This window comes from Trichosurus vulpecula, chromosome 2, assembly GCF_011100635.1.
Source record: "Trichosurus vulpecula isolate mTriVul1 chromosome 2, mTriVul1.pri, whole genome shotgun sequence".
Classification (NCBI taxonomy): Eukaryota; Metazoa; Chordata; class Mammalia; order Diprotodontia; family Phalangeridae; genus Trichosurus; species Trichosurus vulpecula.
In genome coordinates this window covers 53,229,014-53,248,721 of record NC_050574.1, presented here as the reverse complement: position 1 = coordinate 53,248,721, position 19,708 = coordinate 53,229,014, and the positions used below count along the sequence as shown (strand labels likewise).

General features: G+C 41.3%; 1 protein-coding gene across 1 annotated transcript; it reads left to right on the top strand.

Moving 5' to 3' along the window:
* The first annotated feature begins 11,712 nt into the window (after positions 1–11,712).
* Positions 11,713–14,675, top strand: LOC118839504 (phospholipase A2, membrane associated-like). The gene is made up of 4 exons (XM_036746973.1): positions 11,713–11,752; positions 12,049–12,193; positions 14,176–14,282; positions 14,533–14,675. Exons 1-4 carry the CDS (start codon positions 11,713–11,715, stop codon positions 14,673–14,675), a joined length of 435 nt encoding a protein of 144 aa, XP_036602868.1.
* The last annotated feature ends 5,033 nt before the right edge of the window (positions 14,676–19,708 follow it).

Genomic DNA, 19,708 nt, shown 5'->3' with positions numbered 1-19,708 from the left:
AGTGCCTTTATTTGGCATTTAAAGACCTCTCTAAACTTATTGTATATTACTCCTCTTAGTGTGTAAAGGAGGAATGATGAAAGTACAAAGGTGTGATTATACTTCCTATCCTCCTTTAAAAGCTGTAAAGGCCTTCAACCTAATCCGATGAAATGATAGGTTGTTGTTCAATTGTTTCAGGTGTGTGTGAGTCTTCATGGCTTCTTTTGGGATTTTCTTGGCAAAGGTACTGGAGTGGTTTGCCATTTCCTTCTCTAGCTCATTTTACAGATGAGGAAACTGAGGCAAACAGGGTTATGTGTCTTGCCCAGGGTCACACAGCTAGTAAGTGTCTGAGGCCAGATTTGAACTCAGGAAGATATGTCTTCCTGACTCCAGGCTCCGTGCACTATGGTGCCCCCTAGCTACCCAAATTATAATCTGACTGGCCATTAAATGACTGAAGAATCAGCAATACCTCTGGTGGCCTTCAAAAACCAACCTAGCATTGGCAGTGCTGAGATGGCAGAGTAGAAGCAACATTCCAACTGAATTCTTCCAACATTTTCTCCAAACAACTTTAAAATAATGCATCAAATTGAATTCTGGAGTAGGAGAGCCAATGAAAGGTCAAGGTGAGACATCTTTCCAGCCTAAGACAACCTAAAAATAATTCTCCAATTGATAAATGGTCAAAGGATATGAACAGGCAGTTTTCAGAAGAAGAAATCAAAACTATCAATAGTCATATGAAGAAAAATGCTCTAAATCACTAGGAATTAGATAAATGCAAATTGAAACAACTCCTAAGTACTACCGCACACCCATCAGATTGATTAAAATCACAGAAAAGAAAAATGACAAATGCCAGAAGGGGTATAGAAAACTAGGTACCCTGACATGAACTGGTCCAGCCATTCTGGAGAACAATTTGAAATTGTGTCCAAAGGGCTATAAAACTGCACATACCCTTTGACCTAGCAATACCACTACTAGGTCTATATCCCAAAGAGATCAAAGGAAAAGAATGCATTTGTACAAAAATATTTATTTTAGCTCTTTTTGTGGTGACAAAGAATTGGAAATAAAGGGGATGCCCATCCATTGGGGAACAGCTGATGAAGCTGTGGTATATGATTGTGATGGAATACTATTGTCCTATAAGAAATGATGAGCAGGATGCTCTTAGAAAATCCTGGAAGCACTTACATGAACTGGTGCAAAGTGAAATGAGCAGAACCAGGAGAACATTGTACATAGTAACAACAATATTGAATGATGATCTACTATGAATATCAGCTACAACACAATGATCTAAGACAATTCTGAAGGACTTATGATGAAAGGTGCTATCCATCTCCAGAGAAAGAAGCGGTAGAGCCTGAATACAGATGGAAGATAATTTATTCACTTTATTTTCTTGTTTTTTTTAAATCTGTCTTTTCTATAACAGAATGACTTACATGGAAATGTGTTTTGCATGACTACACATGCATAACCTATGTCAAATTTCTCGATTTCTCAGTGAAGGGGGGAGGGGAGGGAGGGAGAGGATTTGGAACTCAAATTCTGAAAAAAAGAATGTTAAAATTGTTTTTACTTGTAACTGGGAAAAAACAAACTATAAAAAAGAATCCTTTACAAAAAGAAAAAAAGAAATGAATGGGAGAAATGATTGTTAATAACCAATGGTTTGGAGAAATCCAGAGTTATCCCACCTTTTCCATGATCATCATTTTAAGGCTTAGCCTCTGAAGGACAGGACTGATGATGGCAGACAGAATTAACATTCTCTTCAATATAGGCTTGTAATGACAAGCAGTGTGGGACTCTTTTGTTATCTTTTTTTGTAGTGCTTCTCAGCAGTAAGGCAATCAAGTGCCTTTGAGTCTTGCCTTTGTTTGAATCAAGAGTTATTGATTGGAAACAATATATATGATGTGGTGCTAGTGATTAAAGATCTTTCCCACACCCTTTTACTAAGTAGGCACGAAGCCCCAGGGCCCTAAACAGGGTATATATGCTCTGAGGTTGGTATTTTGCTTTGGAGACACTCTCATTGGAATAGTGTTGGCCAGACGAGACTCTGGGTATCTGTTGGAGCCCCCGTGGCTTTGAAAATCCAGATGTTGGTGCTTCTCTCTCTGGTAACTGTGTATGTATTGCTATGGTCAGACAGATAGAAGCCTGTCTATTGATTTGTGTTATTTTGCTCTGTTATTTCTGCCTGTAATTTCTGTTTGTATTTGCTCTGAAGTTCAGGGTGCTGGCTTTTTTCCCCTTAACTAAGTGAATGATAAATGTATGTATTTTTAATTAAAGTGAGATTGTTAACACCTTAAAGTTGCTTTCCTTAGAAAAGCAGATCAAAGACCCTGTGCTAGTAGCCCTCTTGTCTGCTTACAGCCACAGTAGTAGCAAGTAGCATTGTTGTTACAAGGCACTGCTACCCCACCCAACCTTGAAAGGAATTTAATCTAAGGTGAAACTCCCAGCCCATTGTGTTCTTCTCAGGCTTGGTTGGGGGATATACATCCTTTGTCTAGATTTCCCTGAGGCTGAGGGGATTTGGAAGTAAATGACATGATCAGAGGTAAATTCCCCCAGCCCCTCATTAGAATGGGTCCATCTCTTATTGTAATATTCATTCTCTCTCACTAATTGTTAACCAATCAGAGTTGATTGCTACCCTCAGGAACATCCACTCTTCCAAGGGCATATAAATTATGAGCCCACCACCATGATTCATCTTTGGTCCAAGAGACATGGCCAAATGACCACTCCTTTTATTAATAAAATGATTAATTATCCAGAAACTATGTCTCTCAAACTTTTAAAATCTTAGTCTGTTTCTTCATCTGTCTGATCAGGCAGGTTAATCCTACTTAGCCTAACAAACTGATATGTAAAAAAAAGTCAAGAGATTTTTTATTTCTATTGTAAATAGATGAAGGAGAAGATTTCAGAAAAATGTGGGAAGACCTATGTGAACTGATGCAAAATAAACTGAACAGAACTAGAAGAGCATTCTACGCAATAATAGCAATATTGTAACGATAATCAAGACTTAGCTACTCTCCTCAATACAACAATCCATGACAATTCCATTGGACTTATGATGAAAAATGCTATCCACATTCAGAGAGAGAACTGATGAACTCTGACTTCAGATTGACACATTTTTCTTGCCTTTTTTAGCAACATGGCTAATGTGGAAATATGCTTTTGCGTGATTTCATATGTATAATGTATATTATATTTCTTGCCTTCTCAACAGGCAAGGGAGGGAGAAAGGGAAGGAAAGGATTTAGAATTGAAAATTAAAATGTCAAAATAATTATTCCTAATAACTACAAGCCATGTATGGCCTCAATAGGCAATGAATGGTTGGTTCAGGATGGTACCTGTGGGAGGTAGAGAGGTCCAGCACTCCTTTCCACTCACCTGACTCTCCCTACACCACCATTCATCCTTATCTGTATGTAGTCACAACCTTCGGGGCCAATCTAACCCTCTTGCCCTTCACAGTAGGTGAGGCTCTGCCACAGGAAAAGGTAGCAAAGGATCCAGGACTCTCTTCAGAGGCTAGAAGACAGTGTAACAGAAGTTTACAGTCAACCTGAATCAGGAATAGCAGTGGTCTCATTCCTACTGTGAATATTCATGGGGTAGTAGCATGGTGGGCTATGTCAGTCCCCTGTGTTCTAATAAATGACATAGGCACCTGTCTCCTCCTCATGCTCTTAGGGAAAGTTGATCTTTGAAAGAGATGGTCTTAACCCAAGACAGGAGGTGGTGAGAGTTTATGGCAGCAATGTCCCTATGCCAAGACAGCCACAGCCTCTGGTACTTTGGTTTCCCACCTGCCCACAAGGAGAGAGGGGATTGACAGCCAAGGTTCATCTGGATCCTGAATATGCTGTCCCACCTCACTCCATTCCTTAAGTGGAATAAGATGCTTCAGGAGGCAACGAACTGACTTTCATTGAAAATCTTCAAGCAAAGACTAGATAACGGCTTTTCAGGTCTACCATGGCAGGATGGGGGTTCATTTTGGGGTATGGGTTTGACAAGATGGCTGCTGAGGTCCCATCCGACTCTGAAATGCTATGATTCTGCTGCATGCCTAGATTTACTACTAAATCTGCAGTTTATCTGGGAATAAAGTCTAAGTCTTTTATTTACCATCTCCATGTTCCTTCTATCACACTGTCTCCATTTTGTTTACAACTCATTCATTTTTCAAAATATATTCCTTCATTTTCTAATAAAAGGACATCTTGAAAGAATTTCCCTACAGCAAAACCTATTCACTGCTTTCCCCACTAATGAAAGAACTTGGCTTTCTTTGCTCTGTAGAGAACAGGACCCACTGTACTTTATGAACCCTGTCAGCTGTCCTCTTGCCAGAGGCTGGGTTGTATGTCTGGCTGTTGGCAAGGATGTGCTAGCTGTAAGAATGACCTGGCTTTAAGAACTGAGTGACTAGGGAATAAGACCAGGGACCCGTGATCTGTGCTAAAGACAATAGGAGGACCCTATTCTAAGAGCTGTGCCTTTGGGGTCTCTGAAGGAAGCTCAAGGAATGAGTTTGACTTGTTTATAATCTTAGTCTGTTTCTTCATCTGTATGATGGGGCAGGTTGATCCTACTTAGGCTTACTATTTAATAGATTGATATATTTAAAAAATTCAAAAGATTGTTGATTTCTATTGTAAACAGGAAGTGCTACTTGAGTAGACTTTATTTAGAGCTAGAAGGATAGGAGACTATAGACTTTCAGAGTTCAGAGATACCTCAAGAATGTTAGAGGCAGGGAGGAGCAATGGCAAGATGAGTGGAATTAGGAGTCAGAAAACTATGTTTGAGTGGCTCTCTACAGACTGCCTGACTCTGGGCAAATCACAACTGATCTGTTTCCTCATCTAGAGAGTTGGAAGAGTGAGATTTGTACTATTCACCTCACAGAGTCAATGTGAGACACTTTGTAAACCTTAGCAGTGGCATCAAACTCAAAGGAAAATTGGGCCTGCAAGAAAATCACACATTAACATTATCTACAATCCATTGTATTTTTATTTTTTTGTTAAATGTTTGATAGTATTTCCCAAATACATTTTAATCTGGTTCCCCAGGAAGGACAAGTATTTGATACTTCTGGCTTAAAAAACCACATAAATATAAGGTATTGAAGTAGAAAGGCACTTTAGAAAATAGAATGTTAGAACTAGAAGAGACTGGAGAGATGACCTATTGTATCAGTAAGGCAAGGTTCATGACCTCGAGGATGACTATGAACATTCTTGTATGATTCAGAATCACAATGTATGAAAAACTCTGTAGGGAGAAGGCAGAGGAAGTATAACATTGATTTAGACACCAGAGGATCAAATCCCAAGACCAATAACTCCAATTCAATATAGCAGTAATTATATTCCAAAACCAATAAGCCCACCTCAATGTAGCAACAAGGAAATTATAACACAGTATTATAGCAAGAAACCGAGTCATCCTGTAACTTTCCTCCCTGCTGGAGCCTCCCCCTAAACACTCATGAATCCTAAGTGTCTGCTTGCCTTCATTCTCTCTGCTCTGCACTCTTTCTGCAGCTCTGTTGTCTTGGAGTTCTTAGTTCTCCTCCTTGGGCTGGATTCTGAACTCTAGCTTCTGACTTCTGGATTCTCAGTTCTCAATGGCTACCTTCTGGGTGTATATGCTCTTTTTAGGGCCTGAGGGCTTCACGCCCAATCAGCAAGAGGGTGTGGGCCTGAGGCTTAGTGCCTAGTAAGGAAAAGGAATAGGCCTGCCTACAAACAAACCTCTAATCAAGCTTCCCTTAATTGGCCCTACCTGAGGTCTATTGAATGGGTGGGACATCACAAAGGCATGGGCCTGCCTCTAATCAAGCCTCCCTTTGTTGGCCCCACCTGAGGCTTATTGAATGGGTGGGAAAGATATTTAACCACTGATTGGCATCACACCTAGGCCAACAATGGCCAGCCTTTTCAAGTCTGAGGACTCACTCTCAATGTCAAAAAAAATTTCATATTCACACAAGATAGTAAGTATACTATTGATATTCAGTATTTGGCAAAATACAAAACAGCCAAAAGCTTGCTATAAATTCAGTCATGCTTTTAAATGCTCTATATTTTATTCACAACTACAGCATCTACAGACATTTGAAAAATAGTAATACACATGGGTATAAGGCATATTATTTATCCATTCTGTTGGAGGTATGTTTGATTATTCATAAATTCACAGATCACTTATCATAACATTCATCCACCCACTTCTCCCTCAAGCTTCTTGATCCATAGGTTGTGAACCACTCCTCTAATCCAATCTTATTATTTAATAGATGAGAAAATTCAAGGGTTGAGAGTCAAGTCAATTTTCCAAGGGAACATTACATATGGGAGTACTGAAACTAGAACCCAGGACTTTGAAATCTCAGTCTACTGTCTTTTTACCAGCAGGAAAGAGCTATTGCATTTGGGAACAGCTTGGTAATCATGCCTGAAATTCTCTTTGAAGATACATCATGTTCTGGTAGCCTTGTCAGATGTCCGGAAGGACCCAAGGACCTTGCTCAATTACCCTTCAGGGAGTTTCTATTTTTGTAGGCTGTCTTTTTCCTCTAACCCATACAAGTTTGTCTTCAGTGGGTCTGCGTATCTTCTCTGCTTTCTTCACTATTGATTTTCAGGTAAGGTTATCACTTAGCATTTATTTATTGAAAGAAAATCACATGAAAAATGTATTTTTTCATCCACATGGGAAGTCTTTCCCAAAGTATGGCCCTAGTATGTTACCTACAGGTAACACTTGTATCCTTCCACCTCAATTCTTATGATCCATATCACAGGTGTCAAACGTGTGACCTCTTTGTGGCAAGAAGCCAACATTCCGAAGTACAGAATTGAACCAGATTAAAATGTGACTAGAAAATGTTTAGCAAAGTAAATAAATATATAATAGAACATGGCTAATCTTAAAATGTGATTTCCTAAGTCAACATGCTACCTGCAGGGATCTGTTTCTATTTGAGATTGAGAACTCTAGCCTATATGACTTTGGGCAAGGCACTCTCTCTCTCTGAGCTTCATCTCCCTCATATGTAAAATGAAGTAGGTTGGATGAGATGACCTATGAGTTCCCTTTGATGGTCCTAGATGATCTATAAAGTCCCCCCTTAATCAATCATCCCATCTAGAAAATACAGGAAAAAGTCCCCTTGTGATGCAAAAGAATGTAATGTTATCTTAGTGTGTGTGTGTGTGTGTGTGGGGTGGGGAAGCAATAGGATGGAGCTAGTGGGCATGGGTTTAAGTTGTAATTCAGACATCCATTGACTTCACGATCAAGAACAAGTCACTTAATCTCAACCTCAATTTTCTCATCTGTAAAATAGAGAATATCATACTTCTACTATGTACCTCACAGGGCTATTGTGGGGAATCAAATGAGAAAATATAAATAATGTACCAAGTTGTAAGCCCATGTAAATTTTGCCTACACTCACTGTTAAGCCAAGACCAAACCCTAGGATTCTAGTCAATCAGGCTAAATAAGATAGGAACTTAATTTTTAACACCTCTCGGGTGTTGCTGTCTGCAGAAGAAGAGAATGTGGCCCTAAAATTTTCAATCAGAGTCAATGAACTCTCCTACATCTTTCACCTGCAGCTCATTCTAACTCCCACCCTCACCCCCACCCCCACCCCATGTGTTGGTTGGGAATGGGAGATGGGAGTGAGGGGTGGGGAAGGATAATTCTTTCATCTAGAGACAGTTCGGGAATTTCATCTAGCCTGGGACTAACCAGGACTTGGGAATGACCTGGAATTTACATTGGTCATTGTCCAGAGGATGCATGGTTTTCCAGACTTGCCCTCTGGCAAGGCTCTGATTAAAGATATTTTCAACGTAGATGTTCATGTTCATGGGCAAAAATACTGGAGCGCTTTGCCATTTACTTCTCCAGCTCATTTTACAGGTGAGGAAACAGAGGCAAACAGGATTAAATGACTTGCCCAGGATCATGCAGTTAATAAGTGTCTGAGGCCAGATTTGAACTCATGAAGATGAGTTTTCCTGACTCCAGTCCCAGAGCTCTATCCATTTCACCACCTAGCTGCCCCCAGATGTTAATATTATGTAAATGTTAGTCTTCTTGTTCCCCCTCGCAACATTCACCTTCCATCTCCACTACCCATAACCTCCTGACCCCAAGTAAAGCAAGATAGGCTATATAAGGGGATGGCAAGGTAGGCATAAGCAGTGGTGTCAACACCAAAGAGAAGGCTTGTCTATCCCAGGTGAATCTCGGGTGGTTGCTGAGCAAGCTGGTGTTTTGTTTTCTCATCTGAGAGAAGGGAAAGGGTGAGGGGTGAGAGGACAATATGAGGAAGGGCATGTTACTCTAGTGTGAGGGCTATCTCTTGGGAAGGTCTAGAAACACTAGAAGGGGAATGATTTATAAGACAGGCAGTCACACAATCAACGGAGCCTTGAACTAGATGCGAGACACAGAGGGAAGGTTAAGGTTATTGAGCCTTATGGAACCAAGAGGAAATCGGGTCCCTTCCTTGAAAAGAAGTTCCCGCGTGGTATATAGGCTGCTATCCTCGGGGAGCTTCCATACTGACGGAAAGTCTTCTTTCTAAGCCTCTGGCTTTGAGAAGTGAAGCAGAACATGCATTTGAAAGGCATGAGAGGAAAACAACATGGTCCAGTGGATGGAGAACTGGTCTCAAGCCAGGAAAACCTGGCCTCTCTGACACATGGCACCTGCACAACTCATAAATTTCAGTGTTCCCCAGGCAACTAGGATTGTTAGCAGAGGAGATCAGAATCTGCTTTGGTTGAAGGAGTTTCCTCATGGACCCTATACCAATGAAATCACAGCTCCAGACTCTTCCCCCCGAAAAAGCATCAAGAATGTGCCCTCCAAAATAGACAACTTAAATTATACAGCTGTATAAATGTAGAGGTGATGTTCAAATGGACGTTGACTGGGACAGGTGAATATCTGAAGGAGGAGAAGAACATGGTTTTTTTGGAAGAGAAAGAGAGGCAGCAAAGAGAATAGAGTATGGGTCTCAGAGTCAGAGGACCAGGGCAAAAAACCTGACTCAGCTATTTCCTAGCTGACTGTGGGATCATGGACAAGTCAGTTCATTCTCTCAGAGCCTCAGTTTTCGCATTCATAAAAAGGGAATAATAAAACTTGTCCTACTCAAGTCCTAGAGTTGTTGGAAGGAAAATGTTTTGCAAGTCACATAGAAATATCAGTGACTGTTGTGGAATGTACACAGTAGGCACTCATTTGGAGTGTTGGCCTGATGTTTAAGTGTTTGACATGAGCAAGTGGCTGGTCAGTCTGACAATGTGTACAGAGCCCTTTGGCATCTCACGATCCAGCCTCTGAGACAGCATGGAGTGTCCTGAGTTGGAACGTGAGGGTGTCCACTTTCATCCTCGGAACGTGATGGCCTTGACTCTAACCCAGCTGGGGATCAGCGCCAAGCCTCTCATCTCTAAATCCATTCAAGGTGGCTGCTTTCCCCTTCAGAGGTGGGAGAGGAATCCTCTTCTGGGCTCCTGTGCTAAACTTGGGCCCCAGCCCCTTTCTGGGCAATGTGAACAGTCTATGTTAGACAGGATTGTGAAAGGGCAGTTGGATGGGAAGTGGGCACCTCAGCTACCACCTAATTTCCATGAGGACTTCTGAGTCTATTTCTAGGACTTACCTAGCCTAAGGCTCTCTAGGTCTCAATCCTCCTGCAATGCAAACATTTTTACCAGGAAATGACTTAAGCAATTTATTGACTGATTAAATCTATCACAATATTAATAGTTCATATGTATGTAGCCCATCAATGTTTGCAAAGCATTTTGCATACATTTATAAACGAGGAAATTAAGGGTCAGAAAAGTTAGGAGACTTGCCCATGGTCATATAGTTAATGTCTAAGGTGAAATTTAAACTTGTCTTCCCAGTTCTAAATATACCATTCCACTGTGCCAAGGTGCCTCCGGGTTATATGCCAATACTTCTTTAACATATGTCTTTGGGTGATCTGAATATGTGTTTCCATGACTAGCTAATAGAGTGTGCACATATTTGTGTGGGCATATATACTTATATAGGTTCCTTATTGCCACCAGTTCAACACTGTGCCTGCTGTATACATTCTTACTGCACCTACTGTGTACATCTCAGACTACTGTGTACATTCTTACTGCACCTACTGTGTACACTCCAGCCTACTGTGTACATTCCTACTGTGCCTACTGTATACACTGCAGCCTACTGTGTACATTCCTACTGTGCCTACTGTGTACACTGCAGCCTACTGTGTACATTCCTACTGTGCCTATTTTTGTCTACTCTATACATTGCAGCCTACTGTGTACATTCTTACTGCACCTACTGTGCCTACTGTGTACACTCCAGCCTACTGTGTACATTCTTACTGTGCCTACTGTGTACACTCCAGCCTACTGTGTACATTCCTACTGTGCCTACTTTTGCCTACTCTATACATTGCAGCCTACTGTGTACATTCTTACTGCACCTACTGTGCCTACTGTGTACACTCCAGCCTACTGTGTACATTCTTACTGCACCTACTGTGTACATTCCAGCAGTAGTCACTGACATTTATGTAGTGCTTTGTGACTTGAAAAAGATTTTCCTTCCAACAACTCTCTGACCCAAGTAGGACAAGTTTTATTATTCCCTTTTTACCTGTGAGGAAATTGAGGCTCTGAGAGATTTAACTGACTTGTTCACAGTCACATACAAATTTAGCCTGGCATTCAAGGCTCTCTACAAACAGGTATCCCTATATCACCTGGCTCTCCTTCACATGCTCCTCTACATTCCAGTCACAGTGGACCATTAGCTGTTCTCTGAACTCCATACTTCATTGCTCACTTGTGTGTCTTTGTACAAACTGCTTCTTCCATATGTGGAATCTATTTCTGTTTTTCCCTCAAGATTCAGTTCAGGTGCCATCAACTCCACCTTGAAACCTTGATCCCTTCAGCTCCCAGGACATCATTCTTCCTCCAATTATCTTGTATTACGCCATCTTTATACACGTTGTATTATTCTCCCAGTAGAATGCAAGCTCTTCAGGGGCAGGTACTGTTTCCCTCCTATTCTATCCCCAATGTCTAGCAAATTTCCTTAAATATCTGTAGGGGATAAGGACTAGACCTGCAATTTCATTGGTATAAAGAACTTCCAGGTGAGGAAACTCCCTCTATTAATGAAGCTTAGCATGTGCCCTGTAATTTTGAGTCCTAGTTTCCCAGAGCACTGAGAGGTTAAGGGCCTCATCTAGGGTCACACAGCCAGGATAGGTCATAGGTGGTACTGGAATCTTGGCCTTCCTCCTTTGGAAGCCAACTTTCTCTCCATTACACTGTGTCACCTCACATATAGTAAGTGCTGAACAAATGTTTATTGAATGGAACTGAATAGTGGCTCTCCATGTCTGTGTGTTTCTGTGGCTACAAATGTGCCTTTTTGAGGTTGGACCAGGATACCTTGAAAATCTCACTCTCTCCAGCAGATACAATTGTCTTCCCTCATCTTCTCAAAGCTGTAGTCTCTGCTTCCTTCCTTTCCAAATGTCCTAATGCTCTTGACTGAGAACTTTTTCTCCCTTCCCTACAGAGGGAAGACGTTTGTGCTTTCTCCCCCATTACCTTCAAAATGAAAACCTTCCTGCTGCTGGCTGTATTGATAGCCTCTGGTAAGAGCTGACTCTTTGACTTTTCCTCATACATGAGCCCCATGGGGAACACATCCTTGGGTTGCCCCCACTACCACCACCATGACAGCTCCTGGGACTTCTGGCTCCCCCCAGTTTTGCTTCCAATCCCTTTCTGTAATAAGTTTGAAAGATGAGAAAGAAAATGAGATCCCTTATCCAACAGGGAATATGAGAGAGAACAGTCAGTGGAAGGGGAAAGGAAAGAGGGAAGGTCAGTCACTACTCGCCCCCAGGGAGGGGGCTAAAGATGACAATAGACTGTATCTGTCTTGCAGGTATATCTCAAGTACAGGGGAGCTTGAAGCAACTGCAGGAAATCATTCAGAAGTTGACAGGGAAGAATGCCCTGCTTAATTATGGCTTTTATGGCTGCTACTGTGGCTTGGGGGGGTGGGGGACCCCCAAGGATGCCACTGACAGGTGAGTTGCTCTCTCTTGGCCTTGCAAGGGTGGCTCTAACAGCTCCCAGGATCAGCCTCTAGCTCTGAACCAGGCTAAGGATGGGGCAAGAACCAGGGAACCAAAGAAAGACATTTTGAGAGTAGAAATTATAGAAACAGGAGCCTGTGAAGTCTTTCACAAGTAGAGGCTAAAGAGATGGCAGCCAGATCAGATTGCAAATCCCTACTAGATAGTGCAGGACTTCAAGCTGGGAGGGATCTTAGAAATCACCCAGGCCAAACACTTCATTTTAAAGATGGTGAGACCAAAGCTTCAGGAGGGAAATGACTGGGCCCACCCAAATCACTCAGGTACCATTTTGTTTGAGACAGGCCTAGAGAAGCCCATATGGAGTTGTCCCAAAAGGTGCCCAAGACACCCAAAGCTCTTCAGATTTTCACATATGCCAGTACCAAAGGCTGGGAGCTGAGCCATGAGGTCCATCATATCCACTGAATGGACATACAGGCACTGGAGGGAAGGACTCATTGGTGTTAGCTTAGATTCAAGAGAAGAAAAGAGAATAGTGTTCCTGGAAGAACACTAGAGAAGAAGAAGGAATGGAGAAACTCTAGGAGGGAAAACAAGGTATGAAAGACTCAGCTGGTATGTAAGCTGTCTTTAAATCTTTGGAAGACCATTATGGGGAATAGGAATCTAACCTATCTTGCTTGGTCCCAAAGGGAAAAGGTAGGGGCAATGGGTAGAAGAAGCAAAGAGGAAAATTTAGGCACAACATAAGGAAAAACTTCCAAATAATGAGTCACCACAAAGTGGAATAGACTGCCTAAGGAACCAGCCAAAGCTCAGTCTGGGATGTTATAAAGGGAGATCCTTGGGTCTACTGGATTAGATGACCTCCAAGTTCCTTCCCAATTTTGAGACTGGGAATCACCACCATCATCTTCATTTTATAGAGGTTCAGCTTTTGGGGGGGCAGGAGCTGCTTTGTTTGATTTTTGTATCTCTGATACTAGTATGACAAATAGCATATGTCACGTCTAACTCATCTTGACCCCGTGGACCATAGCACACCAATAAAGGCCATGTGGTTTGCTTGGTAGAGAGTGAATTGGTTTGTCATTTCCTTCCCCAGTGGTTTGAGGCAAACAGAGGTTAAGTGATTTTCCCAGCTAGTATCTAGATTGGGATTTGAACTCAGATCTTCCTGACTTCAGGCCCAGCGTTTTATCCACTGAGCCCCCTAGCTGCCCCAAATTGCACATAGTAAATGCTTATTAAATACTCGTTGACTGACTAATTGACTGCCAATGAGGATCCACAGTGCCTGGTATTGTGTAAGCCCTTGAGACACCCACAATGGAAGACTGAGAATGAAGATGATGATGATAGATAGATAGTGCTTTGAGATTACTCAAGTACTTTATGGGCATTAACTCATATGAGGCTGGGACTTCTTTAAAGCAAGATTTTAGGGCCAGGCCTGAATTCAAAAATGAGGAATTTGAATCACTTCTCTTGTAGAGAATTGATTTTCTAAGGCTTTTGTCCAGAATTTCCAAAGGAAATACAAGTAGACCCCCTTTCTCTCTCACCTTCCTCCATGTAGTAGGGGGGCCTAGAACCAATCCGTTCTTGCACTGCCTGAGGAATGCTCCCTGAGTTATGGGTAGGCTTGTCTACCTCTGCTACCCAAGATCATATAAGAGGTCAGTGACAAAACCAAGACCAGGTCCTTGAACAAGTCCCTTTAACCCTTTGTTTTATCATCTATGAAAGCAGAGAGTTGGTCTTCCCTTCTAAGGTCCCTGCCAGCTCTAAACCCTAAGATCCTATGGATCCAAGTGTGCCGACATCCAGACCTGTTTCGTCCATTGCCTTCTTTCATGTCTACTGATTCTTGAATAATCCTGCATGGGAGCTGAATACTGAATACAATGTCTGTTGACTGACTGCTCCCCCTGGGAGAAAGCAGCTCTCAGCAAGGGTCCTCACTACAGGTGCTGTGCAAGCCATGACTGCTGCTACTCAAAGCTGATGAAGAATGGCTGTCACCCCAAAAAGGAGAAATATGATTACAGCTACCATAATGATATCATCACTTGTGGTGAGAGGGCATCTTCACTGACTGAGCACCCTATATGGGCAAAGCCATGGACTCAGGATCTGCCCCTGAGCTCCTCAAGGTCAAGGGCAGTGTCTCATCCTCTTGGGATGGAGGGACAAGGGCACATGCTTTTTCTGAATCTTTCCCAAAGCACCAAGGAAAGGGCTTGGTCTACACAGGGCTGGAGGGCTCAACAGAAGGGAGAATTAACCAATTGTCTGTGTCCTCCAGTGATTTTTTCCATTTTCAGGGTCTGGAAGCAAGTGCCAACATCAGATCTGCTCCTGTGACATAACTGTTGCCTACTGCATGTTGAGAAATCTAAGGACCTACAGTCTCAAATATCAAAGCTTCCCCAACATCCTGTGTGTGGGGAATAAGCCCCAGTGCTGAGAGCTCAAGCTCTCCTCCATCAGCAAGGCAGAACAAGAAGGAACCTTGAGGTTCCCTCTCCTTGTCTGGAGCCTTGCCTTGTGAGAGGCTAAGAAATCTGTTCTGTGGGGGCCAGATGGTCTGGGGTGGGGAGCGGGGAAAGAATGAAGAACGGAAGCCTAGCTCTTCTCCTCTCCCACTTTCTGGACCAGTTCCTCTGACTGCTCAAGGATTCCTATTGAATAAAACATCCAATTGGCTGACTCTGTGTCTATGTCTGCCCTCTAGACTCCTTTCTTCCTCCTCTTCTTTCAGCACTGTTCCCTCAGGCTCACTGCTTACCCTCCACAAGGGAGGGATATCCTTCTGTCACTTATCCAGGGCAATTCTTATTTCCAGGTTCCATTTCCCAAAGACCACCAAGCATTCCTTTGGCCTGCCTTCCACAATGCTCCAGGAATGTGGATTCAGGGTAGTATCCACCTCAATCAAGCACAATTAGGAAGGTGGGGACCTTGCCACCAAGAGTCACATCCAAAACCCCAGACTTCCCATTTGGGGATTATCCATGCTCTCACTCCCATTTTTGTACAGATAAAAGAATGTCCTAAATTATCTAGACCAATTCCCTTATTTTGCAAATTAAAAAACTGGGACTCAGAGAACATAAATGATTTTGCCCAAAATTACACCTGTAATAAATGGAAGAGCCAAAATTTGAATACAGGACTTCTGTTGCAAAAGCTGGTTCATTTCTCTCTCTCTCTCTCTCTCTCTCTCTCTCTCTCTCTCTCTCTCTCTCTCTCTCCATATATATATATATATATATATATATATATATATATATATATATATATATATATGTTTCATTGTCTCTCTGTTTCTCCCTACTTCCCTTTCTCCTTCCCTCTCTCCTCCTTTTCTATCTGTCCCTTTCTCTCCCCTGTTCCCCTACCCCCATCTGTCTTCCTCTCTTTCTTTCTCTCTCTCTCCCTGTCTCTGTTTCTCTCTCTCTCTCTCTCTCTCTCTCTCTCTCTCTCTCTCTTGCTTTCTCTCTATCTCTCTCCCCTGCCTCTCTCTGTGTCTATATCTCATTGGCTCCAGAGGAGAGGGTGAGGCTGGTGACCTTGCACAGCCTTCCCTCACTTAAATCCAATTCACTTGCAAGCCATGGCATTACCTTCCTGATACCATGGTTCTCTTCAAGAATGAACAAACCACACTAAGAGAAAGCAAGAAAAATAAAACCCTTGTTGTAAACATGTATAGTCAAGCAAAACAAATTTCCACTTTAGCCATGTCCAAAAAAAAGAGTCTCATTCTGCCTTCTGAGTCTATCACCTACCTTTCTGTTAGAAGGTAGATAGCATGTTTCATCATGAATCTTCTGTAATTGTGTTCGGTCATTGAAATGACCTGAGTTTCTAAGTATTTTAAAGCTGTCCTTAAAATGTTGTTATTATGTAAATTGTTCTCCTGATTCTGCTCACATCACATAGAATCAGTTCATATAAGTCTTCCCAGGTTTCTCTGAGACCATCCCTTTTTCATTTCTTATAACACAACAATATTCCATCATTTTTACATGCCATAATGTGTACAGACATTCCCCAATTGATGGGCACCCTCTCAGTTTCCAGTTCTTTGCCACCACAAAATTAGCTGCTATACATATTTTTGTACATATGGGTCCTTTTCTTCTTTGATTTTTTGAGATATAAACTGAATAATGGTATCACTGGGTCAAAAATCTTTGCACAGTTTAACAGTTTGGGGAGCTCAATTTCAAAATACAAGATTATTCAAATTCAGGATAGAAAATAAACCCATACAAATTATCAGAATTTCTGTATGTTACCAACAAAACCCAAAAAGAAGAAAAGAGAAATTCCATTTCAAATAACTGGACAGTATACATATACACAGGAACTATATTAATACAATTAAAAAACATTCTTCATACAGATAAATACAGATGCACATACTTAGAATGTCAATTGCTCATGTGTAATAAAAATGACAGTACTACCTAAATTAATTTCCTTATTCAATGCTATGCCAGTCAAACTAACAAAATACCATATTATTTACTTATATGGAGGTTTCAAAAATAATAAAATTGATCTTATGGAGCAAAAGATTAAGGGAACTGAAAAAAATGGGAAGGAAAGGAAACTTGCAGTTCCAGATCTCAAACTATACTATAAAGCTGTATCATCTAAATGATTTCACACCAGGTAAGAAATTGATTAATCAGTGCTAGGCACATAAAATACTGAAGCAAATGAGCACAGTAACCTAGTTCTTGATAAACCCAATTATCCCAGCTATTGTGGCAAGAAATCGTTGTTCAACAAAAGCTGTTGGGAAAACTAGAAAGTAGTCTGGCAGAAACTAGGTATAGATCAACATTTCACACTGTATGATAAGATAACCTCCAAATAATTTAGATATAAAGAGTAATATCATAAACAAATTAATGGGGCCTGGAAGAAATTACATGTCAGATCTATGGGTAAAGGAAGAGTTACTTGACTGAACTAGAGATAGAGAAGTTCACAGGAGGTAAAATGGAGAATTTTACTTAAATAAAATTAAAAGGTTTTTGCACAGACAAAACCAATGTAGCTAAAATTAGAAAAAAAGCAGGAAACTGGGAAAAATTCTTGAAGAACATTGCTCTGATAAATGTTTCATTTCTAGGATATATGGGGAGCTGAGTCAAATTTACAAGAATCAGAGCCATTCCCCAATTGATAATGGTAAAATATATTAATAGGCAGTTTTTAAAAGAAGAAATCCAAGCTCTCAATAGCCATATGAAAAAATGCTCTAAATCACTAATAATTAGAGAAATCTAATTAAAATAACTTTGTAGTACAATGTCACACCTATCATATAGGCTAAGATGACAAAACAGGAAAATCACAAATCATGGAGGGACTGTGGAAAAATACATACACTAATGCACTGTTGCTGGAGCTATGAATTAGTCCAACCATTCCAGAAAGCAATTTGGAACTATGCCTCCAAATTACTGACCCAGTGATACCACTACTAGGTCTATACCCCAAAGAAATCTAAAAAAAAGGTCACTCCATTTTGCTGCTCTGCCTGGTTCCAACTTTAAACATGATACCCCTCCCAGGATACACCCAGTGATACCAGTACTAGGTCTGTACCTCAAAGAGATCAAAGAAAGCTCCTTCTGCTTTGCTGCTCTGCCTGGTTTCAACTTTGTATAATATAATGCCCCTTTCAGGATAAGTTTAGCACTTCTAAACTCACCACCTTCTGCTAACTCAAGCCCTGATTGACACCACCTCCCTCGGCACTTCTCCCTTCCGATTGGAGGACTGGAGGCTGGAGTACCAAACTTCTCCCCATGCCCTCCTATTTTATAGAGGGTAAAAACAGGACTTTGGGGCTCATTCTATTTGCTGCTTTGCCTGATTTCCACTCCATAGAATATATTGCCTTCATGACCCATTCTACTCTCACACCCCTCCTCTCCTTTCCTGCCCCTTTTTGTATGTTGTCTCTCCCTCTAGGTTGTAAGATCTTTGAAGGCACGGACTATCTTACTTTTTTATTAATTGTATCTTCAAGGACTAGCACTGTGCCTGGTACATAGTAGATGTATAATAAATGTGTATTTGGATTGGATGGGAAAAAATCCATAAGTACAAAAATATCTGTGGCAGCTATGTTTGTAATGGCAAAGAACTTGAAACTAAGGGGATGCCTGTTGATTGGCAATGATGGAACACATGGTATATGACTGTGGTGGAAAACTAATATGCTATAAGAAGTGATAAAGTGAATGATTCCAGAAAAACCTGAGAAGACTTGTATGAATTGATGAAAACTGAAGTGAAGAGGACAATTTATACAGCAGCAGTATTGTAAAGATAATACAATCTGAAAGACTTAGTAACTCTGATCAACAAAATGACCAACCCCAATTTTAAAGGACTCACGACAAAATATACTATCCACCTCTAGATTGAGAACTGATGGAATTATAGTGCATCTTGAAGAATATTTTCTTCTTTTTCTTTATTTTTTTAGACATAGCTAATGAGCAAATTTTTTAAAATGACTATACCTTATTTTTTCTTGTCTTCTCAGTGGTTGGGGGAGGACACAGAGAAGGAAATAATTCAATATTGAAATTGAAATAAAATAAATGCAAATGTCCCAGAATGAGTGTATGATTGCGATAGCTGAGGTAGAGTGGAGATGAAACCATGGAGATTGAGGAGTCCTTGTGTAGGAGATACTGATTTCACTGAGGTGTGATTTGAAGGAAGTTAGGATACTAAGAGGTGGAGGTGAAGAGATGTACAAAGGCTCCAACAGAGGAACTTGGCCTTTGTTTCTCCAGATGATTTTCGAAAAAGGAGGAACTGCTGCAGCCTCTGGATAGGGAGTGTCCTCAGACTTTTTCTCCCACCTGGTTGCCTGTAGGTTGTAAAAGCTGGTGTTTTTCACTGTTGTGTTGAATTGTTCCCTATTCATAGGTGAATGAATACTAGAGGTAGAATGGGTTAGATTACGACCTTGTAAGATTTGCAAGGTCAGAAGTGCCTAGGTCTAGTAAATGGGACCCTTAGCAAGGTTTGCTGGCAGCCAAGCCTAGTGAGGAACCAGCTCCGAGGAGCAAGGAATTGTCCTGGCTTCCAAGACACTGTGCCCAGCAAGCAAGGAAGCAATTTGTGCACTGGCTGGTCCTGGAAAAGGCTATCTACAAAAGATGCCTCCCCTTTCTCTCCTATCATTCTCTTCTTAAACTCTTACAACCAGGCTTCCAACTTTAGCATTCTCACAAAACTACTCTCTTCAAAGTCATAACAGCCTTTTTTTCAATCTTCATTCTCCTTGTTCCCTCTGCTGCATTTGACACTGCTGGTTACTCTATCCTCCTTGATCCTCTCTTCTCTCTAGATTTTTGGGACACTGCTTTCTCCTGGTTCTCCTCCTACTTATCTGACTGCTCCTTCTCTGTCTCCTTTGCTGCATCCTTCTCCACATCATGCCCTCTAACCATAGGT

Bases quoted from the DNA above. Each gene is read 5' to 3' on its own strand.
- LOC118839504 (XM_036746973.1), top strand. From the start codon at position 11,713: ATGAAAACCTTCCTGCTGCTGGCTGTATTGATAGCCTCTG. The intron at 11,753-12,048 runs GTAAGAGCTGAC...TCTGTCTTGCAG, and splicing joins GGCTGTATTGATAGCCTCTG to GTATATCTCAAGTACAGGGG. The intron at 12,194-14,175 runs GTGAGTTGCTCT...TCCTCACTACAG, and splicing joins CCCAAGGATGCCACTGACAG to GTGCTGTGCAAGCCATGACT.